Consider the following 27,552-nt stretch of genomic DNA (forward strand, 5'->3'; position numbering starts at 1 on the left):
TCTGAGTCTGTAGGGCCAGGTCTGGGTCCTGAGTCTGCAGGGGCTAGCCTGGTACTGGGTCTACTAGGACAGGTCTGAACCTTGTGTCTGCTGGAGCATGGGTTTGTAAAAAATGGACTGGCACTGGATAGGCCTAGAGCCTGTGTCCACACATGCCAGCTTGGGACTGGGGTTTGTGGGTGCTGACCTAGTGCTAGAGCCTAGACCTAGGGCCTAGGCATAGAGCCTGGGACCATGGGGGCCAGCTTGGTGCTGGGAAAACCTGGAGGCTGGGTCTATGGATGCCAGCCTGGAGTCTGGGACTGCAAAGGCCAACCTGGAGCTAACACAGACTGGTTCCTGAGGCAGCAGGTGCCAATCTGATGTCTGAGGCCAGGGTTATCTACCTGGTGCTGGGGTGGGCCTGAAACCTGGGGTTATATGGGCCAGCATGCACTGAGCTGCTCTGGAGCTCAGGACTGCCAGTGCCATCCTGGTACTGGGGTCAATGGCTGCCAATCTAGTGCTGGAGCAGGCCTACAAGATGGGTCTGCATGTGCTAGCCTGAAGTCTGGGGTTGTGAAGGCCCAGCCTGGCACTGGGGCAGACTGGGTCCCTGGTCTGCAAGGGCTGGCTGGAGGCTGGGTCCATGAATGCTGGCCTGAGGCTGAGGACCTGGAAACTAGGTCTACGAAGGCCGGTCTGGACTCTGGGGTTGCAGAGCCAGCCTGGAGCCTGAGGCTGCTGGTGCCAGCCAGGTGTTGGGGGCAGTCTGGAGCCTCAGGTCACTGGGGCCATCCTGGCAGTGGGACAGGCCTGGAGCCTGAGAATGGTCTGGAGCCTGAGGCTGCAAGTGCTAAACTGGTGCTGGGGCAGGCCTGCAGCTTGGGTCCATGGCTGTCCCATTGATGACTAGGGCTGCAGGGACTGGCCCAACACTTGGAGGGAGCCTGAAGCCCAGGGCTATAGAGGCCAGCCCAGCTGTGGGAACAGTCTGGAGCATGGATCTACTGGGGACAGCCCAGCCCTGGGGTAGGCCTGAGAGAATAAGTCCACTGGCACCAAGGCAGGCCTGCAGGCAGCTCCATGGGGTCTTGTCTGGAGCCTATGTCCATTAGGGTCTGCCTGTTGCTGGATGGGTCTGAAGACTGAGTCCTTGGGGCCATCCTGGAGTCTGACTGTGGTGTCTGTCCTGGCATTGGAACCAGTCCAGAGCCTGGGGCTGCTGCGGGCGAGCCTGGAAATTGTATGGGCCCAGAAATGAAGTCCAGTAAGGGGCCTGGGGCTGCAGGATCCTGCCTGGTGCTTAGATGGGCTTAGAGGCTCAGTCTGCGGGTACTGGCCTGAAATCTGGGCAATAGGGGTCTAGCACTGGGTTTTACTGGGGCAGGCCTGGTATTGGGGTCCGAGGCACCATTCTGGTGCTCACCTCCCTCTCTGTCCCCCATGCAGAAGGTATCTCTCTCCACGTCATACTACCCAGGGTTGGAGGGAGGGTGGCATGGATGGGTCATGTAAAACTCTTTCCTATCCTCGTCACAGCATCTTTTCTGATTTCTGTGCAACATTCAGGTGCTGTAATCTCTCATTTGGTTTCCTTAGCTCTTGTGAGTGTATTTTCATGCACGGATAGTTCTTTAAATTGGTGTTTCTGTGAGGGGGTGAGTATTGGAAAGTCCCATTCTGCTATCTTGCTGATGTCACTCCCCAAACTAATTATACTGTAGATTTTTATCTAACTTTACGTGATATATCCCTTCACATAGAGTGTCAAAAGCTTACAACAGTATACTTCTAGTTCTCCTCTCCTGGCCCCTGTGCTGCTGTTGTCATACATTTTACGTGTACATACACACACAATAAATTATTACTTATCCTTTTTTTTCATTTTTTTGAGACAGAGTCATGCTCTGTCACTCAGGCTGGAGTGCAGTGGTGCGATCTCTGCTCACTGCAGTCTCTACCTCCCAGGTTCAAGTGATTCTTCTGCCTCAGGCTCCTGAGTAGGTGGGATTACAGAGGCCCACCACCATGCCTGGCTAATTTTTGTATTTTTAGTAGAGACAGGGTTTCACCATGTTGGCCAGGCTGGTCTTGAACTCCTGACCTCAGGCGATCTGCCCCACCTCGGCCTTCCAAATTGCTCGGATTACAGGCATGAACCACCACGATTGGCCTTACTTATGCTTTAAACAATTGTCTAGGAGAGATTTAAACAATGAGGAGAAGTCTTTATGTAATTTACTTATGTAGTTATAATTGCTGGACTCTTTATTCCTTTGAATAGATCCGTATTTCCATCTGGTATCATTTTGCCTTCTGATTGAGAAACTTTCTTTATATTCCTTTGATATTTGTTATAGTGCAGATTTGCTGGTGATGAATTCTTTTACCCTTTTCATGTCTTTATGTAAACTTCATTTTTGAAAGGTATTTTCACTGGTCAAAGAATTCTAGATTGACAGCTTTTTTGCTTCCAGTACTTCTAAAGATGTTGCTCCACTCTTCTGGTTTGAATTGTTCCTGAAATAAATCTGCTGTCATTCTTATCTTTGTTCTTGTGTATGCAATGTGTCTATTTTCTCTTTGCGATCCTAACGTTTTTCTCTTATCACTGATTTCAAGCAATTTGATTATGATGAGTATGGCTATACTTTCCTTGTTTCCTGTGCTTGAGTTTCATTAAACCTCTTGGATCTCTGGTTGAATCAAAACTGGAAAATATTTGGCCATTATTTTAATTATATTTTTCCTTTATCCTCCTCCCTCAGGGACTCCAATTACACATATATTAGGATGCTCAAAGTTGTCCCAGAGCCCACTGGTGTTATTTGGTTCCAATGTTTTTTAAAAGTGTTTCCTTTTGGGTAGTTTCCATTGTGCCTTCATATTCACTAATTTTTCTCTCTGCAATGTCTAATCTGCTGTGAATCCCATCTAGTGTATTTTTTTATCTCAAACATTATAGTTTTCATTTCTGTAAGTTTGATTTGAATCTGTGTGTCTTCCACATCTCTTAACATTGAATTGTTTCTCTAGCTTCTTGGACATATGAAATAGTTATAATGCTATTAATTTTATAACCTGTGTTATTTCTAGATCTGTTTTGATGTATGCTTTCCCTCTCATTATGGTTTGTATTTACCTACTTTTCATGCATTTTTTTTTTAATGTCAAACATTGTGAATTTTACCTTGTTGAGTGGGATATTTTTGTATTCCTACAAATATTCTGGAGCTATGTTCTCAGATAAAATTTAGCTATTTGGTTTTTGGTCACTTCCTTTTTAGCTTTCTTAGGCAGGACCATGATAGTGTTTATCCTAGGACTAATTTTGTCCTGCTACTGCAGCAAAATCCTTGAGAGTACTACCTAATGCCCCAAGAATTACGAGGTTTTCCAGCTGCTTGGTGAGAATATTACAGTAGTCCCCCCACCTTATCTACAAGGGAGAAGTTCTAAGACTCCAGTGGATGGATGCTTGAAACTGCAGATGGTACTAAGCCCTATATATGTGTTTTCTTCTCTATATATACACATATGATAAAGTTTAGACCAGGCATGGTGGCTCATACCTGTAATCCCAGCACTTTGAGAGGCTGAGGCAGGCAGATCACTTGAGGTCAGGAGTTCAAGACCAGCCTGGCCAACATGGTGAAACCCCATCTCTACTAAAAACACAAAAATTAGCCGGGCATGGTGGCACATGCCTGTGGTTCCAGCTACTTGGGAGGCTGAGGCATGAGAATCGTTTGAACCTGGGAGGCAAAGGTTGCAGTGAGCTGAGATCGCACCACTGCACTCCAGCCTGGGTGACTAAGTGAGACTCTGTCTCAAAAAGTGTAATTTATAAATTAGGCACAGTAAAAGATCAACAATAATAGAACAATTAATATACAGTAATAAAAGCTATGTGAATATGGTCTCTCCCTCTCTCAATTTCTTATTGTACTGTACTCACCTATTTTCAGACCATGGCTAACCACAGGTAACTGAAACCATGGAAAGCAAAGCCACAGGTAAGCGGGGCCTGCTGAATTCCTAGCTTTGTGTGATTAGATTGTTACCTCTAATCCTTTTCGATGGCTATTGTCCTAGGTGCCAGCAATTCGCTCATACACATACACTGATCCCTTTTTCAACAAAATATTGAGGAGGATCTTGATGTGGTTTGACTGTGTCCCCACCCAATTTCATCTTGAATTGTAGCTCCCATAATCCCCAAGTGTTGTGTGAGGGACCCAGTGGGAGGTAACTGAATCATGAAGGCAGGTTTTTCCCATTCTGTTCTTGTGATAGTGAGTAAGTCTCAGGAGATCTGATGATTTTATAAAGGGCAGTTTCCCTGTACACACTTTCTTGCCTGCTGCCATGTAAGATGTGCCTTTGGTCCTCCTTTTCCTTCTGCCATGATTGTGAGGCCTCCCCAGCCATGTGGAACTATGAGTCCATTAAATCTCTTTCCTTTGTAAATTACCTAGTCTCAGGTATGTCCTTACAGCAGTGTGAGAATGGACTAATACAGACCTTCTGTGCACCTCTCCCTGTGCAGCTCTGTTGCCTTTGGCCTGAAAACTCTATCCTCATTATATTCCCCAGACTCACAATTCTATCTATCTTGGCAACTTGGAGAAACCATTAGGCTCTGCCTGGGTTCTCTCCCTGCCTGTGGCCTGGAAACTTTCTTGAGGTGGTAAGTTGGGACAATTAAAATGCTCACCTCTCAGGAATCACTGTCCCTCCCTACTTGATGCTTAATGTCTTCAGAATCATTGTTTATATATTTTGTCTTCTTTTTTCTTTTAGTTGTTTCAAGCTACAAGGTGAATCTGGAGTCTCTTACTGCTTTTACCTGACAGAAAGTTCTCTTCCCTTTTTTCTGAAAGCTCCTTTGAGCCAGTTTTGCTTTAAGCATTGAGATGTCTCTCACAAGCGTATTTTCCTGGCTTTTCTTATCAGTGGGCATATTCTGACTTCCCTTACTTAGGAGCAAGCAAAGAGCCAAGACTCAGATTTGAGTTTTGGGTACGAGGTTAGTAGTCCATTCAATAAACTTCAAATCTGTCTGGAGAAGGTATAGTGAGGTTAGCTCTTGCCCAGCTAAATCTCAACATTGTGTGCTTTCTCTGTCTGGCTCTCTTCTGTATCCCATTTCCTAGAATGGCTTTTGGTATAGAAGGTATTCAGTAACTACTTATGAATGAATAAACTGCCAAATAGCTTGCAAATTCTCTAACAGTTAAACATTTTATCAAATTCAAAAATCTCAACGGTCAAAAACAGTATCAAACTAAAATAAAACTCTAACAAATAACATTTATTTTTCTTTTACATATATATTTCACAGCCTGAACATCACATCTTCAGAGAAAGTTACTTTTATGCCATTGTATTTACTATTTACCACACAAGCATTGAACATTCTCATTAACACGATAAGACAATTTGCTGGTAAACATTTAAACACACAGACATTAGTTTCAGTATCTCAACATATTTTTGGTCATAACCAAGGAAATACATCAAAATAATGACAACATTGGCTAATATTTTACAAGCAAATATTTAACTCTGCATAGTTTATACAATAGGCTGTGGCAATAAATAATATCACCAATCTCATCAACTATTAACTGGCCACAAGAAGCCTAACATTCATTTTAATTATGATATGAAATGCTCTATTGGTGTAGTTTCAACATATCCTTAAATGTTGGGGGTGTTTAACCTTGAATACACGAAAAGAAAAAGTACTAAACTGGACTAAGAAGGTGTGTTTGGTTAACTACAAATATGTCATGTTCACATAGTACATTCCTAACATGAAGGCAAATATTTAAATAGAAAAACTAGCAGTCCAAAAAATGTGAATGTGCAAACTGTGAGTAAAACATTGCATTTAAATTTGCACTCATTTGCAAGTTACAGTACTAGCTCAGTATAAACACTAACAGGAAAAATATTCAGCAGGAAAGAATGGAAATGACTTCTCACAGCAGAGAACTCGTCACTGCACACTGCTCCACAGCTAAGAAAGTTTTCCAGGTGGTCTAGCGCTCCTAACACCTTATGATTATCCTTCATTCAACAGAGGAGGAGACTGCAGGCATGCTTCAGTCAGTGGTAAGAACAGGAAGAAAAACCCAAATCAGCAACATTTTCTTCCTTAATTTGGTATAAACGTCCTTTTCATTATTTCAAGTTACTAATTTGCTAATCTCAAATGTTTTCTGAATCAGGTTTGCTAAATGCTGTTAAGAATAGCTATCCTTCATACAATACTAGGTTTTATTTTTTTTTTAGTATGTCAGCATAATAAGGTACATGCGCATTCATTCCACCAACCTGTATAGATAATACTCAGCTTGGGTCATATTCAAATTCTACACAGAGATTCTCTGTTTTCAATATGTTAACTGCTTAGAAAGCAGAATTGCCTAGTGATGACTGTAGTGTGCCTTTTGACTGAAATGTATATAAAAATAAAACCCCAATCTTAAAGTCTATAGAATGTCAAGAATTCTGTTAGGGATGTTAAAAGCATTGGGCAAAACCCTGGTTTTCAGCGTGCCATCTGCACCACAGGAGAAGATCCGATTGCCCTGGATGATGTCGATCTGCATGACTCCAGCCCCAATGTTTCGAAATATGGACTGCTTAGCATGTTCACTTTTAAATGAATGAATTAGGCCATGGCCTGTCAATCTCCAAACCTAGTGCAAAACAAAAGGAGTTAAAAATACATTACGAAAAGACCAAAAGCACAAACATGGCCCTTCTGCTCCCTTGGCCCAAGTGATCTCACTAAAGCCCAACCTTCCCACTCACTGCCTCTTTCCTAAGAGCTTATCTAAGTGGGAAATGATAACACCACTCCCACGATTCATTTACTGTCCTTCTTTCATATTTTCCTTCACATTCTCTTGTGGTTTCATATTAACCATATGTAGCCCATCTCTAATTCAATTAACTATTTGAGTTAATTCAGTTAAATGTGTTCGTCATGCTGAGCTAGGTCCTAAGGCTATGTAAAAGTAGTGTGGTACAGACAGTCCCTTACTTACGATGGTTTGACTTAAGACTTTTTAACTTTATGACAGTGTGAAAGCAATACGCATTCAGTACGCTCCTTGGCTTATCCTGAGGTTAGTCTCAATAAACTCATAGTAAGTTGAAGGTATGTTTTTCAACTTAACAATATTTTTAACTTATAATGGGTTTGTTGGGACATAATCCCACTATAAGTCAAGGAGCATCTGCACTAGCTCACTTACTGGAAACATCACCTCCATCACACACAAGAGTACTGAGGGAGAGCAGAGAAGCTTCTAAGGCGCCAAACTAATGTCATCAAAAAATTTCATGCATTAAACTCATACACGTTACTCAAAACAGAATGCTTTAAAGCTTTCTAATGGCCTGAGTCCAATGAGTTTGATAATCTCATTGACCGTAACAGTTTAGAAAGAACCATACATGAGCATGGGGAGGCGGCAGAGTGTTGAGATATTCAGTATCTCCATGAAGCTTTATTTCAAAGAATGTGGAGTTTTTGTTTTTTCTCTTTCCAATCAGTCTTTGGCACATTCCAACCTCTTGTACTGACTCACCTTTATGTTACCTTCTGCTGAACCTGTGGTAAAATATTCCTCATAGGGATCCAGGGCCAGAGCCTTAATAGCTGAGTCATGGGCCTGGAACGTGTGAATGAGCTGCCTTTGCCTGATGTCAAAAATGCAGACGTGTCCTTTCCTACCCCCCGAGATTAGGAGTTGCTGTTTGGGTGCATACTGAAGTACCGTGGCACCATGATCATGGCACGTGAAACCTGAAGAAGAAAAACATCAGAGACTTTCTCAAAACAATTTCTTGTCTTGGTAATTATGATGTCTAAATCCACATTTAAATACAGACATTACCGATGCATTTTTCATTCTAAGGTACATTTATTGTTTTGTAAGTCATTGAATTTCTGTAATCACATGATTAAAGAAAAATGTTAAGCAATGTCAGAACAAACCTTTTATCCATAATCTCAATATGAAATGAACACAGACAGAAAAAGAAAGTTTAAACCTTAAGCCCTAAGTGATACTGCCTCATAAAAAGTATACAGAAGAGCAGAGACCAAGCTTCTCAAAGTTGGTGAGTATTAACCCTGCCAAGTGCTGTACCGTACAAAAAGTTCTTTTCAGGTAAGTGAAACAACGATACTATGAGAAAATGTGTGAATGTTTTCAGTTACAAGTTAAGAAGTTCATTATCCTTCCCAGGAATATTTGCATTTTAATATGATTAAAGATTCAAATTAACATGTAGAAAATCTGTAAACAATGTTAACCACTGTTCGCAGAATTCTGCAATAAAATTGAGAAGTAACTACATCTTTCAAAATGCATATCAGTGTATTAAAAGACTGAGAATCTTTCTGTAAAACAATCTACTTCATTTAACCAAACTTATTTGAGCATGGAGCACTTTTTGGGTGGTACTATGTGGAAGACAGAGTTAGGACACTAATTTGGCAAGTATTGTCTTAAAAGGAATAATATTTAAATGGCACTGTTTACATTTCTAGTCATTATCATAAGGTTAACCTTTGTTTTATTTTATGGTTAGGGCCAGGTGTGGTGGCTCATGCCTGTAATCCCAGTACCTTAGGGAGGTAGAGGTGGGAGGGATAGCTTGACCCTAGGAGCTTGAGACCTGCCTGAGCAATACAGAAAGACCTTGATCTCCACAAAAAGGAAAATTATGATTAAGTTTAATTCTTTAAAATATGCTCTTTTCTATTAAGCTCAATGAATACTTTGCAACTAATATCTTAAATAGCCTTGTTAGTAGTACCACTATCTATACCATATTTTCTGAATAGAATATAAAGACTATTTTGGATTTCTGAGACCATGTATCTTTAACTCAGCAAGGAAGCCAGATATGCTAATTAACTTTCCAAACTTTTAGTCATTCATTCTAAATATTTCTCCATTTTCAACCTGTCAATAAACACTCAGTGGATTCACTAATTAAAACCAAGAAAGCATTCCTTCATGGTATATTTTTAAAAATCATAGACCTTAACTCACCATGAATGAGGCTGTTTCCGGGTGATATTAATGTGTCCCAGAGGCAAACATTTCTTTTAAAGAAACACAATAACAAAAATACATCATAAATGATTGTTCTAAGTCATCACCAGGGACAACCTGTCTTTCAGTCAAATATTCTGCTTATTCATTCTTTTTTGTTCACTCACACCTATAGAGTAGTGATTCCCAACTAGGATGGGGGTGGGGTCAAACTACACAGTTCCATCTCACATGGTCCTGCCTGTCTCTGCATCCTCTACCCCATCTCCTTTCCATTACCACTCCAGGAAACTGATATGACTTCCTGAGTATAAGGAATGCTTTTATATCCTCAGATGGTAGCCACTGCAGGGAAACGAGATGTTATTCATGGGCACGTGTGGCTAATGAAAACCATGTGAAGTCAAAGTAAATGTTGAGAATGATGGGGACAGTGCCAAATACCTGTTAGTCCCTGAATCCTCATCACTCTCACCTTATACAAATATTAAGATGGGTCAAACTTAAATCTAACACTTGAAACCATAAAAATTCTAGAAGATAACATCGAAAAAACTAATCTAAACACTGACTTAAAGAATTCATGACCAAGAACCCAAAGGCAAATGCAACAAAAATAAATAAATGGGACCTAATTAAACTAAAAAGCTTCTGCACAGCAAGAGTAAACAGGCAACCTGCAGAGTGGGAGAAAATACAATGTATGTATCTGACAAGGGACTTATATCTAGAATCTACAAGGAACTTAACAAGAAGAAACAATCCCATCAAAAGCGAGCAAAGGACCTGAACAGACAATTCTCAAAACAGAGATGGCCAACAAACAGGAAAAAATGCTCAAAACCACTAATTAAAACTCCAATATGATACCACCTTATTCCTGCAAGAATGGCCATAATTAAAAAACCAAAAAACAATAGACGTTGGCATGGAGGTGGTGAAAAGGGGACACTTCACTGCTGGTGGGAATGTAAACTAGTAAAACCACTATGAAAAACAGTATATGGAGATTCCTTAAAGAACTATAAGGAGAACTACCATTCGATCCAGCAATCCCACTACTGGGTATCTACCCAGAGGAAAAGAAGTCATTATGTGAAAAAGTCACTTGCACATGCCTGTTTAGAGCAGCACAATTCACAATTGCAAAACTATGGAACCAACCTAAATGTCCATCAACCAACAAGTGGATAAAGAAAATGTGGTACATATACACCATGGAATACTCCATAAAAAGGAATGAGATAATCACATTTTGCAGCAACCTGGATGGCGTTAGAGACCATTATTCTAAGTGAAGTAACTCAGGAGTGGAAAATCGTATGTCGTATGTTCTCACTTGTAAGTGGGAGCTAAGCTATAAGGATGCAAAGGATCAGAATGATATATAATGGACTCTGGGGACTTGGGGGGGGGGTGGGAGGAGGGTGAAGGATAAAAGACTACACACTGGGTACAGTGTACACTGCTCTGGTGATGGGTGCACCAAAATCTCAGCAATCACCACTAAAGAACTTATCCATGTAACCAAACACCACCTATTCCCCCAAACCTACTGCAATAAAATAAAAATGTTGAGAATGATGGTGACAATATCAGATGCTTGTTAGTCCTAGAGAAACTAACAGTGTTAACAGTAGTAGTTTAAAAAAGACTGAATAGCTTTAAAATACAAATCACATATATTAGGAATAATTTTCATTTTTGCTTTTCTCTTTTTGGTAAGAAAAAACACTCTGAAATAAGAATTACGTAACAAAGTTTTTTTTTAATTCCTAGAGTGGAAAAACCCTACTAATAGAAAAGTTTTCTTGCTAAAGGTATGGATTTCTAACGTTTTTATATTTCTTACTTTGCTTTTCTGTCAACCTACCTATTGTCATTGGAGTGTCCAGATGTGGCAACTAGACTTGAAGAGGTAATAAATGCAAAGTCACTTGTGGCTTTACTGTGGCACTGCCAACTCTACGAAAAACAAAGTGCAACTGATGTTATTTTACCATCGGATAAAATTTGATACAGTACCAACATACATGTCTGCTAATAACATACTATATGCATGAGCTAAGAACAGTTTTTAAAAACTCAGTCCAGCATAAATAAGTGATAGTACGAGGGTTAACTGTCATGTGTATATTATTTGGCTACTGTCCAATAATTTTTAATAACTGGAGTTGGTAAAAACAGAATTAAAGGTCATGTTTTTTAGATTATGTAAGAATAGGACATCGAAGTACACGAACCTACCTAAGCCCCGTCAATTTTAGTGCTAATGATCTCAAATACACGTAATAAACTTGAACAGTCACAAAGGAAATGCTTACAGACCCAACCAGTCTTAGGATGTCAAGCTATTTTAAAATATAGCGCATGTCTTTCTGTCTGGAATTATAGTGCTACAGATCTGACTGAAGACAAAAGTATAAATTTAAGATTACTTCCATTTCTGCATAGACAAGGTACAGTCTATATGCCCTAACTTAAGAGAAATATCTTATACACATAATTAAGAACATATGTATAGTTTAGAAAAATTTTAAAAAGTATTTGGGTAATCTATCTGGTCCCAGGAGGTTCAAGGCGTTCTGACCCTCCCTCCATATATGAGAAGCCTGAAGTTTCATACGGGACAGCACCACCTTCCACCCTCCCCTGTGTTCCCTTCCCCCACCGTATCTCCATCAGGTAAAGATCTACCTGTCTTCATCACCAAGTATTTTGTAATCCAATTTGGATTAAAGCGGCTCATTGGGATTGGTTATTTTATAATCTGGTAAGCACAATTCTGGAACAAATTGGAATAGATGTTTGGAACCTGATTCTTTTTTTTTCTGAGACGAAGTCTCACTCTGTTGCCCAAGCTGGAGTGCAGTGGCACAATCTCAGCTCACTGCAACCTCCGCCTCCTGGGTTCAAGCAATTCTCCTGCCTCAGCCTCCCAAGTAGCTGGGACTACAGGCACACGTCACCATGCTTGGCTAATTTTTGTATTTTTAGTACAGAGGGGGTTTCACCATGTTGGTCAGGCTGGTCGTGAACTCGTGACCTCGTGATCTGCCCGCCTCGGCCTCCCAAAGTGCTGGGATTACAGGCGTGAGTCACCGTGCCCAGCGGAACCTGATTCTTAATGACAGAATTTTATCGTGTGTATATTAAGAAGATAGAGTTTTCAAAATGGATAAAAGTATAATAAAAAAAACCCCAAGTTGTACCATACACAGGGAAAGCCCCAGAAATTTTTAAAATATAAACCACTTCAAGGTGAAAAGCAAGGCTTTTTGTTTTTCAGGTCATTTCAGTCTAAAGCTAGGGTAAGGATGGGTGCTGCTGTTAGGCTGGGATTGCTGAACAAAATCATCCTTTTCCCAATAGGACCGCCAATGAGATTCACTGTCTGAAACAGACACTTCATGAACAAAGTGTTGTGTATATGAGCCCTGGGAACATTAGTGATACTCACCATATAAGGTTTAGGATTTGATGCAGTTTGGTTAACTTGCCAGATACTCAGAAAACCCTCTCCATCCGCAACACCACACTGTAAGAACAGTATAACTACTAAACACATGTTCTTAGCATCCACAGCAAAGGTAAAAACATGGAAGGAAGATTCACTAAGGCCCTACTAAACAAACATTCTGCCTCTAACTGTGTTTCTGTTGCTGTCATTCCCAAAAAGTCCAAGTGCTAAAAAATTCCCTGTCACTTTTTTTTTTCTTTTTTTAGAGACAGGGTCTCATTCTGTTACCCAGGCTGGAGTGCAGTAAGTGCAATTATAGCTTAACCTCAAACTCCTGGGTGCAAGGGATCCTCCAGCCTCAACCTTCTGAGTAGCTAGGACTAGAGGCACATGCCTGGGCTTTTTAAAAAATTTTTTGTAGGGATGCGGTCTCCCTTTGTTGTTCAGGTTGTCTCAAATGCTGGAGTTCAAGCAATCCTCCTGCCTTGGCCTCCTAAAGTGTTGGAATTACAGGTGTGAACCACTGTGATGGCCCTTCCATCACTTCTTAACTGCTTACCTGTTTCACTGTTTTCCTCTAACCTCTTACTGATGAAATTTAGTAAGAAACTAGGTTTCTCTCAAGAACTTTACTGTGCTTACAGGAATCACCAACACACGCAACAGAGGCAGTTTTTTTACTCTCACAGTATATTTAGTATCTTTAAATAGATGATTAATCCATACTAAATTTTGTAGATTTTTGCTTCTATTGGAAGAAAAGAGAGTATATGAATAGACTCCAACAAACTGTCTACTCAGTTTAAATCCAGGGTCACTGAATTCATTTTTTGATGCACTTTTATCACTTACTCCTAAATATCCACAATTATTTTCAGATGAATTTAGCAGTAGCCCCCAGAAACTAACCTTGTTGCCTTGTGAATTAAAATATAATCTAGTAACTCTTGCATTGCCAGCTTGACGAAAGCAGACAAGTTGCTGAGGCCGTGTCCATTCAAACATTCGTACACTGCCGTCCTGAGCACCTGTAAGATCTGAAACAAGAGAAAATGCAGGAAATTAGAAATTAAAGAGTTCCAATATTTTCTATTCTATAAATCAACCTCCAAATGAGGACACTTACACTTATTAAGTCATAAATACTTACAGTATTGATGGACTGGGTGTGAAGTCATTCTCTTAACATTATGTAGATTCCTTTTCATAAGCTTTAAAAGAAAATTTAAAAAATTTTATTTTGTGTATGCAGAAGAGATGAGGAAGGATATGCTTCAGGATAAATTCTGACATTTATTCTCTTACACCTTGCTTATTACTGAGATAAAGCCTGTTATGGATGTTCTGAACCACTACATAGAACACTTGTCTGAAGAGGGTGAGGAAGCACAGTCACTTGCTGGTATAGCCCTGGCCTGTGAGGTTACCAAGGAGCTTCATCTCATAATAAAGGAACTCTTCTTCAATGGCCCCTCCCTGAGGACATTCAGGAGTGCCTCCAGAAGCTTCAGAGCAGAACATGAGAATGGGACCCCTCCAGCTACAGTGACAAGAATATTACTGACGTGCTTTCAAACACTTAGAAGTAGACATGAATTCCCCTTTAACTTTGCTTTACCATTTTGTATCTGTTTGTTCATCTGTAAAATGATAATGGAGGGTAAAAATAGCACCTACCATCTAGGATTGTTGTGAGAAAAAGCATGCATCTGACATTAAGAAAGTCATATGAGGCCAGTGTGGTTGGCTCGTGCCTGTAATTCTAGCACCTTGGGAGGCTGAAGCGGGTAGATCACTTGAGCCCAGGAGTTCGAGACCAGCCTGGGCAACGTGGTGAAACCCCATCCCTACAAAAAATACAAAAATTAGCCAAGTATGCTGGCATGCACCTATAGTCCCAGCTACTTGGGAGGTTGAGATGGAAGGATCAATTGAGCCCAGGAGGTCAAGGCTGCAATGAGCCAAAATTGCACCACTGCACTCCAGCCTGGGCAACAGAGCCAGACCCTATCTCCAAATAAAAAAGCCACAATAAATGTCAGCTGTCATCATCATGGCCTATCTACTTTAGGATCATTCCTATGTCAAAGTGATTCCAACTGATTTTTCGGAGAGTCCAAATCCAGAAATGATACCTATAAGTAAATAACATACCACACTAGCTCCAGTGCTAGTCTGTCCACTGCCCAGCCATGGCAGAGATGAAGGTGGATGCACCTGACTTGCTGAATAGGATGTTGCACTGGGTTGATAAAGAGTTGTAGTGGAACCACGATAATCAACATCATCTGAACTGTGAAAAACATTCATGTGTTACTGTGAAAGTTCCCTTTTCTCTTAACACAAATTCCAACTAAAAATCTTCTTATGTACCCATAGGACAATCTTTATTTTAAAAACTAAGTAGCCATAAGAAAAACTTAGGTACAAGTCCTAATCGCCAATGTTAATACTGGTTAACTTTTTTCCCTTTTGGCAAAATATAAATTTAGTCTAATGTTGTTTGGGGACAACTTTATTGCTGCACAAGTTGAAACAAATGTTTGTTTTTATCTATGGGAAAATATTATGTTCTCTTTAAGTACAGATATCTCAGTATCAAATTAACATGTTTAAAGAGATCTGAGTTTAAAGATTTCTTGGAGTAAGATATATAAAATGTGAAAGTAATTTTTGTGATGGATTGTATCATAGTACATGGTTATATCTACTCTGAAATGTGATATTAAATCCTAGTTATGTCACATACTAACAAAAAAAAGAATTCAACAAAACAAGGAGAGAAACTATCATGGCACCATCCTCAAGCATGAACAATTTCTAAGAGTCTGGAAAAAGCAAGAGGGAAGGCAAACCATGAAGGAGAAACCTCAAAATAGGTAAGAATGGCAAAACACTCTTGGTGCAGTGTCCACAGCTTCAATGAAAAGTAAAGCTGTCTACATTTTTATGTTTAAAAAAAGGTATGCTTATCAGGTGATAAGAAGAAACACTGAAAAATTACTCAGTAAATGTGACTCAATGTAATTAACATATTTGTGTATACTGTTTTAATTATCCAGATGAGATTAATTTACTGAATATCATGAAGCCAAGTGTTAGGGACTATCCTTATTGAAATATTATCAGTAGTGTAGGGTTTAATGGAAGCAGTGTAATTCATAAGATAATGTAGACAAAGACTTTCATTGGCAGCTAAACCAATTATATTTGTCACCTACCCAAATGAAGAAGGAGATACATGTATACCTTTTGAAATAATTCAAATCATGTGCATAACCATTTAGTGGGTACTTCTTACAGAAAACTATATGTAAAAGTAACTATGAGACAAACCTTTTGGATTCTCTGTCATATTCTTCTCCGATCCATATGTATGACTGACAGGCCAGTAGAGAAGTAACATCAAGTTCTTGAACATCATGTGTTGAAGCCAAAACAATTTCATTACAATTTGCCTATAAAGCAAAGGCAGAATCAATGATTTGAGCAATTTCACTAAGGAGAAATACACTGTTTATAATGATGAGAGTTTTTACCTTATTAACAGAAAATGCCATGATCATATCAGATTCTTTATGAATGACTTTCGCCTTTCCACCTGGATAGCCCAGGTCAGCTTCAACCTAGAAAACATTCATCAGCAGTTTTAGTTGCTGCAGCACAGCTCTATTTAGAGTTATGCACATCCCATAAGATTTAAAAGTAGGATAAGAAGAAAATGTAGCAGCAGCAACAGCAAGAAAAAAGGGTAACTTTAATGTGTTGAAAACTAGCTTTGGAAAATTTGCTTAAATTCTCTGATGTCCTGTAATCACCCCAATTTCTATTGTGATAGTAAGATACTGATTAATTATAAAACATGGCTCATATATTTTTATTAGTAATTTATACAGTAATATGTCTCTCTTAGCTCTTCCAAAAGTGCATAAATATTCTGCAATAAGAATGTGTATATATTAAGAGCACAGAGTGGAGTAAAAAGCCATAGAAAATCCACAAAGAAACCACCCTTTGAAGTAAGGGTGGTGAGATAGAAATAAGGAACAGTTGGAAAGAGGGATACTTCGAAAGGAATAAAAGAGACTGATGAGAGGAAGGTGCAATGGCTTAGGGTTGGTGGTGGGAAGGAAAGAAAAGGCAGAATCAAGAAGGAAAGATGAAACAGCCATGCTTAAAACAGAAAAAGTGACAGAAGTGAAGATGGGACAGGGAGCAAGAAAGAGAAGAACCAAGGGCAAGCCAGAGCAAGCCGGATACAGTGAAGCATCTCCTCCCCTGTGCCACTGAAGCGGTATGGGAGTACTATCAGTTCTCTGAGGAGTTCGCCAGTTGGGCAGGTCATGGTTAGTATCAGAGATGAGGCGTTAGCTCCTTGAACTTTAAAGAATGAGCTAAATACAAGATCTTGGAATACTACCTTGATGTGGCAATCTTCTGCTACGCAGTTTTGGTTGACCTGCTCCACATGTTCTTCTATAGACTAAATACCACCACACCGTCACAAACACAAAACACATGCATGGAATGAAATTATAAAGACAGTGAAATATTTCAAGCTGAAATGGCCACTCCACCACTTAAAGATGATAAAAATGAATTTGCAAAATCAAGAAAAAATTAAACTGAATAAAACAGTCATCAAATAAACACAACACAAAGCCAAAAAAGCAAAATTAATGTGACTATTACATAAACACAAGAACATAAAAGCTATTTCAAAATAAAAATTAGTTATCTGTATACAGTTTTAAGAAATTTAAGTTACATAACTGGTAATCTATAAAATTAAAGCCCACTTGTATAAGCAGATGCAGAAGATGCTACATAAATTCCTGCCCTATAGGGGTTGATTTCAAATACAAATTAAAATATTTATTTCTAAACATAGATTCAAAACATTGATAATTACTTCACTCTTATAAGGAATATGATGATTTTTCTCTAAGTAAATAAATGTTTAATAAAATCAGGCATGGAAAAAGAAATCACTCAGTAATTTGCTCCCGGGTTGATGCAGGGTCCTAAGGATGGCTACAATCAGAAGTTATATTTCTGCTCTGCTGTGGAAACTCTGAAGGTTTGATCAGAGAAACAAACACTTCCTCATACCTTTTCAGGTGACTGCCTCCCTTTCATCATGAAGGGCCATTCAAATTTTCTGCCCATGCCTCCAGGGACTCCCCTATGGCTGCTGCAGCTGATAAAGATGCATCCAAGAAAACTTCCAAGGAATGGTCAATGTGTGGCACAGCTAACTCAGTGAAGGCCAAACTGCTGAAGAATCTATTTGTCTTAACTAGCTGAATTCACCAATCTGTTTCCCAAAAACTTGTTTTGTGAAATATTTTCCTGTAATATCTTCAGTGAATAAAATATCTTATTCTTATATCTATAACTTCAGCATTTCTCAGGGATTTTTTTTTTTTTAATGCACCCAGCATTTTTAGGATTACCTGCCAATTTTATTGGTCAATTTTCTGAATTTGCCAAATTTAGTGATTACCAAAATCCTGTATGACAATTTTAAAGATTTAAGCACTCTTACTGGATTGGGTAGAGTTTTAATAAGTTTTGCATATTTCTGAGCCTAGCGATGAGTTTTTATTTTGTCCTAACAGCCTTAACATTTTATTCATAATTTTTTTCTTAATGAAAACACCTTTTTTTCAGATCTGAGCTATTCAAAACAGCAATCACTAACCGTATGTAACTATTTAAATTTAGATAAATGAAAATTAAAATTTAAAATTCAGTTTCTCAATCATGCTAGCCACATTTCAAGTACTCAGTAACCACATGTGGCTGGTGACTAATATGTTAGACTATGCAGATACAGATTTCCATCATCACAGAAAGTTCTATGGGACAGTACCGGACAAGACAGTAATTCCATTCAATGTTTTAAAATTAAAAGGGTACATGATAAAAATTCTTCCATCCTAACTCCCAGCCATGTACTTCCCTTCCTTGGAGCCAACTGATGCTTATATAGCACTTTAAGAAACATTCCATTTATCTCTGTCCTACTTCCCTGTTCATGGGGACCCACTGGTGGAAGAAAAATAGAACACACAGAGACTGAGGGGCATAATGGAAGGGAGACTAAGGGGCGGAGAGGGGGAGAATTAGTTAAGGAAGAAGCAAACTAGTGGAGAAGGGCAAGACGAGAATGGGAAGGTCCAAGAAACCCAGACACCTGGCTTCCCACAGTACTCTACACTCTGACAAGTCAACCAGTCAAGCTGCTATCAGCCTTACCAATACTTAAAACATACTTGTGATAAATCATTAATTTTAATAATTTGAAGAACAAAACACTCAGAAAATTGATCACTCAATGAACTGGTTTTCTGTGAGTAACAGAGCCCCTAACTGACCAGAAATCTTATTAAGATAGGGTCTCACTTTGTTACCCAGGCTGGAGTGCAGTGGTGTGTGATCTCAGCTCACTACAACCTCCACCTCCTGGGCTCAAGCAATCCTCCTGCCCCAGCCCTGCAAGTAGCTGGGATTACAAGCATACACCATCACACCTGGATAATTGTTTTGTATTTTTTGTAGAGACGGGGTTTCACCATGTTGCCAGGCTGGTCTCAAACCCCTGAGCTCAGGAGATCCCCCACCTAGTGCTAGGATTACAGGTGTGAGCCACTGTGCCTGGCTAAAATCTTTTATTTTAAATCACTATCTTAGATTCCTATATCTTAGTTTATGGAATTTGGACTCAGCATCACTACAGGAAATGCTATACACAGTGGTTTGAATGAAAGAGGCAAATAATTTGCCTCTGATTTCCCTAACCAAGTCACATCAATAATTTCAATGCCATAAGAGTCTTTTGTTATGAAAAAGCTTATAACTAGGACTCAAAAGGTCTCTACAGTTCAGTCTTCTACTTCCTCATTTAAGTACATAATTTTTAAATCCATAGAGAAAACAAATGACTGTTCATAAGGGCTGACCACAATTACCATTCAGGTAAGTGGGTGAGTGGGAAAAAGAACAAGTATGGTAGGTTCCACTGCCCTAGGCATGAGGGAAAACTGAGAAGCAGTTTTATACTTTATCTCGGGAAATCGAGCCATATGGACTCTCTCTGTTTTCACTTTTCTAAGTGAAATATAATTTATTTATTCTCTTCTCATTGATTGTGTTTGCCAAATCTTTATTTTTTTTGAGACGGAGTTTTGCTCTTGTTGCCCGGGCTGGAGTGCAATGGCACAATCTTGGCTCACCGCAACCTCTGCCTCTCGGGTTCAAGCAATTCTCTTACCTCAGCCTCCCGAGTAGCTGGGATTACAGACATGGGCCACCACGCCCGGCTAATCTTTTGTATTTTTAGTAGAGATGGGGTTTCTCCATGTTGGTCAGGCTGGTCACGAACTCCTGACTTCAGGTGATCTGCCCGCCTCGGCCTCCCAAAGTGTTGGGATTACAGGCGTGAGCCACCATGCCTGGCCATGTTTGCCAAATCTTTAATTATATCAGACACTCAACTCTGAACACTCTTCAAACTGCTCATTACCTCACTAATTACCTCACTAAATAGCCAAACAGACTGAAATGCTCACATAAAAAAGGTCCTACTTTTATAAGGAAGAGGTCATTTGCCAATCTCCCAAACTGCTGATTCTTCTTGAACCATGTCTGCTATTACATTACTAATTGTATTAGCTAAAAATAACCATGCAATGCAGAACCTCTGTCTTGCTTTGTAAGAGCAATCTTCCTTCATCTTGTATTTGCTATTTCTGTAGTTTATTCTCTCACAAAAGTATCCTGAATTTGTTGCTTCAAATCATCATTCTGTTCATTTCTAAGTGCTAAGTAAATAAAATGCTTTTAAAGGGCTATTTTATATTTTAAATACATATTTGGAGAATATTATAGAGTAAGCTTATATATTAAATTCCTCAAACCATCCATCACAATGTTTATTACATGTAAAAACCTAATGACAAATACTATAAAGTACCAACTTTCACTTGAATATATGTAATTTATCAAAGTACCTATGTTGTTTCATTGCTACAAAATGAAAATTATAAGGTTTTATCTTAAAAGTAGTTCACAGTAGTTTAGTGAACTTTGACTATTACCCAACCAAAAAGAAAATTTCAGAATAAATCAAGCACCGAATTCCTTAGAAATGTTAAAGAAAACTAAAAAATTACAATAGAAAATATTTTTCTCAAAATACCTCACTCTGCTTTCTTTTCTTAGTGAAAATATATCTAATAAATGTCTCTTGAAGGACTTCTTGTTTAACAAGGAAATGCCAAAGTCGTTTGACTGGAAATGCAGAAGAATCCCGGGACCTATTAAAAAAAATTAACATATCACACTACTTTAATCTATAGAAAATATGTTTATATTTGCAGATATTTATTTTTAAAATCTTCACAATCTATTGCAAAGAAGACACAGCATTAAGCTCAACAAAACTGTACAGTTTACTTTTAATTTTTAGTTCTCCTAAAAATCATTTCAACTAGCAACTAATTCTCTAATTACACTGAATGAACCAGTTAAGCTGAGAGTCAAATGAATCTCTTATTATTCTCTTTTTAAATTATACTTTATATTGGTTCTCTTGGTTAAAGCATATCAGCAATGAATATAAGTCATAGATATCAATTCTAACAGCCTAACAAGCTAAAAAGCTTTGTTCTTTCAAGCTTATTTTAATAGTAAATACTATTAATCAGGGTCCACTACCTCAAAAAAAAAAAAGCATGCTGCTTATCAAAAGGGACCTAGATCGGCAGGTAAAAGATCAAAACATCAGTTAAAAACCTGTAATGTGTTTACTGTTAAATTACTGACAAAAGTCAGAAGCACCTTATTTGCATATATAGATTGTTAGAAAAAAAATTCTGTAAGAGTTGTGACAATAAGAACATAAATATGCCGCATGCAGTGGCGCATGCCTGTAATCCCAGCACTTTGGGAGGCCAAGACCGGGGACTGCTTGAGCCCCGGAGTTTGAGACCAGTGTGGGCAACATGGTGAAACCCTGTCTCTACAAAAAATACAAAAAAAATTAGCCGGTGGCGCTCGCCTGTTGTTCCAGCTACTCAGGAGGCAGAGGTGAAAAAGATGGCTTGAGCCCAGGAGGTTGAGGCTGCAGTGAGTTAAGATTGCACCACTGCACTCCATCCTGGGTGACAGAGTGAGACCTTGTCTCAAACAAACAAACAAAAAACACCACACCGGAAATTAAGAAAATAAAGACTTTTTCCTTTATGTAAATGGAATGTCTATGAATTATAGATGATACTGGGAAAAAATTCTATTCAAATTTCTGATATTTTTCTTAAGAGTATTCTGCTAAAAATAGGACTGCAGTTTCAAAATTATGAATGTTTTAAAGTATATTGGCATATTTAGCCAAACTGTCTTCCAGAAAAGTTAAGCTACACTCTTTATCAGCATTATAAGAGCTTTCTTACTTGAACGGGGTATTTTCAGGTTCTAGCATTGCTTTATTTCGAAGAATAGCTGGTCCAGCTCCCACTGAAAGGTCAGTTGGATATGTGTTGATATAGTTAGGGGGTGGACCTTCAAACTGATCCATTTTCTCTTGCAAGATCTGTTCCCAGTTCTCCAAGTTTTTAATCACAGCAATACCTAATGGTGATGTTACAGGCAGCTCTACAAGGTCACAGAATATGTTATTTATTTTAATAAAAAATATCGATCATCACCCAAATATTTATAGAATCTGAATTCTCAGAGACAAAACTTCTGAAAATACAAATAAATCTGCAAATGTTAATGTAATACAGTTTAGATTCTTAATGCTTTCAACAAAACAGAAGTGGGTTTCTGCTCTTTCTCAGTCTTCTGTGTAGAGAGTAATTCTTGATACAAACTAAAGTATTAGACTGAAGCCAGGTGTGGTGGCTCACACCTGTAATCTCAGCACTTTAGGAGGCCAAGGCAGGTGGATCGTTTGAGCCCAGGAGTTTAAGACTAGCCTGGGTAACGTGGTGAAACTTTGTCTCTTACAAAAAATACAAAAATTAGCCCAGCATGGTGGCACATCTATAGTCCCAGCTACTCAGGAGACTGAGGTGGGAGGATGGCTTGAGCCTAAGAGGCGGAGTTTGCAGTGAGCTGTGATGGCACCACTGCACTACAGCCTGGGCAACAGAGCGAGACTCTATCTAAAAAAATAAAAATAAAGTCACAGATTGGAGCCTAAAATAAACAAGACTTTATAAAATATCTAATGCACTATTTTTTAAGTACCAAATGATCTTATATATAGATTTTGTAAAGAGAAACTTGGCGGCAATTTATTATACTTAATAACATTAATTTTTAAATTCCAAACTCACCAGAGAATTCCAGTCCAGCAATAGGGAAGAAATTCTTGACATTGTGAAGTGCTAGTTTAACCATCGTCAAATGTAGAAGAGCCCAGCTGTTCAAGGAGGGGCAAAAAGAGTCTTTAAGTGAAAAATAAAATCATGGGAGAAACAGAGTGGTGTTCCCTGCCAACTGTTTAGCCCACTCGCCAACCCAGAAAAAAAGCTGTCACTGAAATTTACTATGCAAAAATGGCACCTCTGTGGTCACTGAATATAAAAAACTTGCAATACTATATTACACTTGCTGAAAATTACCTCATGGAAAAAGATTTACCACATAGTCACATGGAACCTAATAGTATACCAATAATTTATATTAAATTCTAATAGTATATCCATGAGTTACATATTTTTTCCTCACTAAAGATGCTTGTGTTTGCATTCTCCATAAAAGCTATTCTTTGGAGGTGGAGAAAACACTATGTAGACATTGACCTCAAAGGTGCAGAATTTGTAACCTGGAAACATAAGTCATTTCTTATATAAATTCAGGATAATAATGTTATTTAAAATTAATAACACTGAGATTTTCTACAAAAAGAAAAGCCAAAAGAAAAAAAGAAAGAAAAGTCTTATTTACCTATAGGAATTTGGATCTTGGTGCTCCTGTATTTGTGTATCTGAAAAAAAGGCATCATCTTCTTCATCACTATGAATGCTTTCATCAGAATCATATATAACACCACTATCAGACAAAGGAAGAAATGGCTGCAATAAAAGGTAAAATTATTTTAAGATTATAATTTCATAAACATATAAAATATATTTATATAACACATATTATATATTTAATATAGAAAATATTTTTAGTATATAATTATTTTTGTTCTAACATAAAAGTAAACATTTTAAATGGTGTCAGCATAAGTAAAAATTTTCTTTTGCAGATGATGCTACATCTACAAAAGTCAAGATGACTAGGTAAAACTCTCAGATTCAATAACTGAATAGCTAGATATGAAATTTTTTTAAATCAATAGTTTTCTTATAGATCAGCAATAAATAGTTAGAAAAGTCTAAAGAAATACAAAAGGACAAACTATGAAAGCTGTGACAGAGCTATTGTGAAGGAAATTATAAATCTTTATAAAATTATATGAAGGGAAGGACTGAAATGTGTAAAAACTGTAATTCTTTATAAGTTAATTTATATAGGTTTTAAATAATTTCAATAAAAATCTCCCTGGGAATTTATCTTCCTGTTTTGGAACTTTAAAATGATTCTGAAGTTCGTAGAGAAGAAAAAATAGATGAGATTAGCTGGGGAATTTTTTTTAAATAAAAAAATCCCATTTTTTTTTAGTGGATATTAAACTAAGTAAGAAAAATGTAGTCTAGTAATTGATTGATGCAAAAATATAATACAAAAATCATATACATATAAGAAGTTAATCTGACAAAGGTAACATCTTAAGTCAGTGGCAGAAAAGGAAAGATTATTTAATAAATAATAATGGAACAACTAGTTAGCTAAGTGTGGGAATGGGAGATGAAGTCTGATCCAGTCTGTTCCTCACTTTATTCTAGATAAATAAGAGAATTAAAAGTGAAGGAGGAGGAGAAAGAAAAAGAACAGGAGGAAACAGAGAAGGAAGGTAAAATAGATGTAAACATTTATTAGTGGAAAAGACTTCTGCTTAAAAACAATGTAATCAATAAGGAAATGTATGGATAGATCTAATTTTTAAACTTTTTAAAATTTCTGTGCATGATAAACTTTTTAAAACTTCAAATGCATAATAAACAAAATTTTAAAGCAAGTAAACTAGAAAAAGCTTAACAAGATAAATTAATAATATCCCTAGATAAAGTATCCATAAAAAGGAAAAACACCATAATCTCAATAGATAATTTAGGTAAGAATGTGAACAGTCAATACCTCAAACTGGAAAATCAAATGGCAATAAGATCATTAAAATTTTAATGTCACTAACAGAAAAGAAAAATCATTTAATCTATCAAATTAACTAAAATGAAAAAGGAATACTTAATGCTAATAAGGGGGTAAAGTCAGATGCATCCTCTCACTATTCTCAAGAGAGTACAAATTAGTAATGTGGAAAATAATCTGGCAATATGTATTAAAAGCCTTATTTAAGTTTATAGCCTTGGACCTAGTACTTCTTTTTCTTTTTTTTTCTTTTTTTTTTTTAGACGGAGTCTCACTCTGTTGCCCAGGCTGGAGTGCAGTGGCGCAATCTCAGCTCACTGCAAGCTCCGCCTCCTGGGTTCAGGCCATTCTCCTGCCTCAGCCTCCGGAGTAGCTGGGACTACAGGTGCCTGCCACCATGCCCGGCTAATTTTTTTGTATTTTTAGTAGAGACGGGGTTTCACTGTGTTAGCCAGGATGGTCTCCATCTCCTGACCTCATGATCCGCCCACCTCGGCCTCCCAAAGTGCTGGGATTACAGGCGTAAGCCACCGCACCGGGCCTGACCTAGTACTTCTTAAGGAAATAATCTGCTCATGAACAAGACATATTTTAAAAGATACTATTCTTGGCATTATAAACATCAAATCACTAATTAGGTAAACTATAGTGTATTCATCAAAGTGAAAAGTTACATGGTCACTATAATTGATGCTTATCTAGAAACAATGATCAACCAAGTAAGAGTGAGCACCCCAGCTTCTGACTGTAGTTTCTAAATATAACTTCTCACAAAAAGGAACCAGGTTATTTTTAAAAAAAGATTGTTCTCAGTCACGGGCAGGAAATATACATGATTAGCCTAGAATAAAACTAGAAAGCAGGCAAACTCAAACACTAGTGGAATAATCTCAAAAAGATTCGGAGCCAACTGTGGAAGAGGCTCTCACTGGCAAAGATGGATAATCTGAGTCCCCATGAGAAAAAAATAACTGCAATGGATTAAAACATATAAAATATGTTTAAATCTATAAGCTCATAACAAAACTGAAAGCAAAACAAAACTCACTGGCCTGAAGGATGCTTGGGAACCAACTCATCATTTTGAAAACTGGTACACAAAAGCAAAAGAATAAAGCATTTATCCTGTCTTTCCAACTCAAAATGTACTTCAGGGTAACTGAATAGGTTGATGAAGAGACATTCCAGCAAATACATGAAAAATGAATGACAGGATTATATTATCATAATTTAAAACTTTCACTGAAATAATAAATGTAGGCAAAGATCAACTAAAATCATAAAAAACTTCCTGACAGAAATATACAAAACCACCTATGAAGTTAATCCTGTACTCCCTCTTCCTATCCAATCAGAATGAAATTAGATTTAATTTTCACTTTACAAGATTCAGAGGAACAAAATATGGTGATGCCACCGCAAAATCCATTGAAAAATTCTAAAGGTCAAAATTCTTTCAGGGCAAACAAAAAAGATGGGAGTTAAGTTAAAAAAAAAAAAAAAAGAGAGAGAGAGATGGAGGTAGAGCCTATAGATTAAAAGAGACTGAAGATGTAGCAACCACTTGCAAGGTATGAATCATATTTTAGATCCTGATTTGAACAAACCAACTATATAAAAACATTTAAGATGCATTTGGTGAAATGTGAATACTGTCTGAATATGTGATAATATTAGAGAATTGTGGGTGTGCTTCTGTGGGTGTAACACTAGTGTAGACCTATTTAAAACCCTTTTTGTTTTTTTCAAAAATAAATACTGAAATATTTTTGAATGAAATTTCATGATGTTTGGATTTGCTTCCAAACAATCTAAGTAGTGGGGAGAGGTATAAATGAAACAAGACTGTCCATGAGTAGATAATTTTTGAAGCTACATGATGGTAGATAAAAGATTCATATGCCATTATCTCTCCTTTTGTGTATGTTGGAAGTTTTCTACACTAAAGTTTTTAAAATGATAGCTATATGAGTTTTTAATGGTATAAAAACTGTTTACCTTGTTAATGTTAACAGAAAAAAACTACATATACTGATTCAATTATTTATTTTTTTAATCTGAGGAAAAAAGATTAATAGTAAATTGGCCACAGTGGTAACAGTTATCTTTGTTGCATAGATGAGTGCTATTTCCCTTCTTTATAACATTTTGCGTTTTCCAAATTTTCAGAACATGTATCAGGAGGAAACATTTTTGAAAAACAAAAATTAATTTAGCAGATTACCATTTACAAATCTTAATGTTGTTATCACTCACATTAATGATGCAATGAGCTTTCATTCATGGCAAATAAAAATTTTAAAAAGGTAGGAGTGGGAACTGCCTATACATATTTAAGAGTACTTTATTACTTCCCTGGTTTATTAGCTAAATACAATTAAGTGCAACTCAATAGGCAGCCTTAAGGGATAGGCCAGAATGACTCTGGAAGTATAACTCGGACCCTGATAGAGTGTAAACCTGGAAGTCTGCACTCACAATGTGCCTAAGCCCATAGTTCTCAAACTTCAGCACACATTAGAACCATCTGGAGAGCTTGTTAAGACATAGATTGTTGGTTCTCACTCCCAGAGTTTCTGATTGAGGGGTCTGAGGGAAGACCCAAGAATCTGCATTTCAAACAAGTTCCCAAGGAATGCTGATGCTGCCGGTTCTGAGACCACACTTTGAGAACCACTGACGTAACCAAAGTCTTTTTTTTTTTTTTGAGACACTGTCTCAGTCCGACACCCAGGCTGGCGTGCAGTGGCACAA

General features: G+C 37.9%; 1 protein-coding gene across 11 annotated transcripts in view; it reads right to left on the minus strand.

Annotated features, from left to right (window-relative positions):
• Positions 1-5,277: 5,277 nt before the first annotated feature.
• Positions 5,278-27,552, minus strand: part of DMXL2 (Dmx like 2) — a 175,312-nt gene continuing 153,037 nt past the window's right edge. For 5 of the 11 annotated variants that reach the window (XM_058427167.1, XM_032174147.3, XM_032174146.2 and 2 more), the window contains 15 exons: positions 23,488-23,615; positions 22,875-22,960; positions 21,984-22,185; positions 20,732-20,849; positions 16,949-17,011; positions 16,068-16,154; positions 15,865-15,986; positions 14,683-14,821; positions 13,679-13,739; positions 13,438-13,565; positions 12,529-12,606; positions 10,942-11,033; positions 9,066-9,118; positions 7,590-7,807; positions 5,278-6,692 (listed from right to left, as the gene is read on the minus strand). In XM_058427167.1, coding sequence (XP_058283150.1) covers positions 6,483-6,692; positions 7,590-7,807; positions 9,066-9,118; positions 10,942-11,033; positions 12,529-12,606; positions 13,438-13,565; positions 13,679-13,739; positions 14,683-14,821; positions 15,865-15,986; positions 16,068-16,154; positions 16,949-17,011; positions 20,732-20,849; positions 21,984-22,185; positions 22,875-22,960; positions 23,488-23,615 — 1,785 coding nt within the window. In that variant the 3' untranslated portion in view covers positions 5,278-6,482. The other 6 variants (XM_058427166.1, XM_058427165.1, XM_032174150.3 and 3 more) reach the window with 3 other exon arrangements.

This window comes from Hylobates moloch, unplaced genomic scaffold (assembly GCF_009828535.3).
Source record: "Hylobates moloch isolate HMO894 unplaced genomic scaffold, HMol_V3 SCAFFOLD_14, whole genome shotgun sequence".
In the NCBI taxonomy this organism is placed as follows: Eukaryota; Metazoa; Chordata; class Mammalia; order Primates; family Hylobatidae; genus Hylobates; species Hylobates moloch.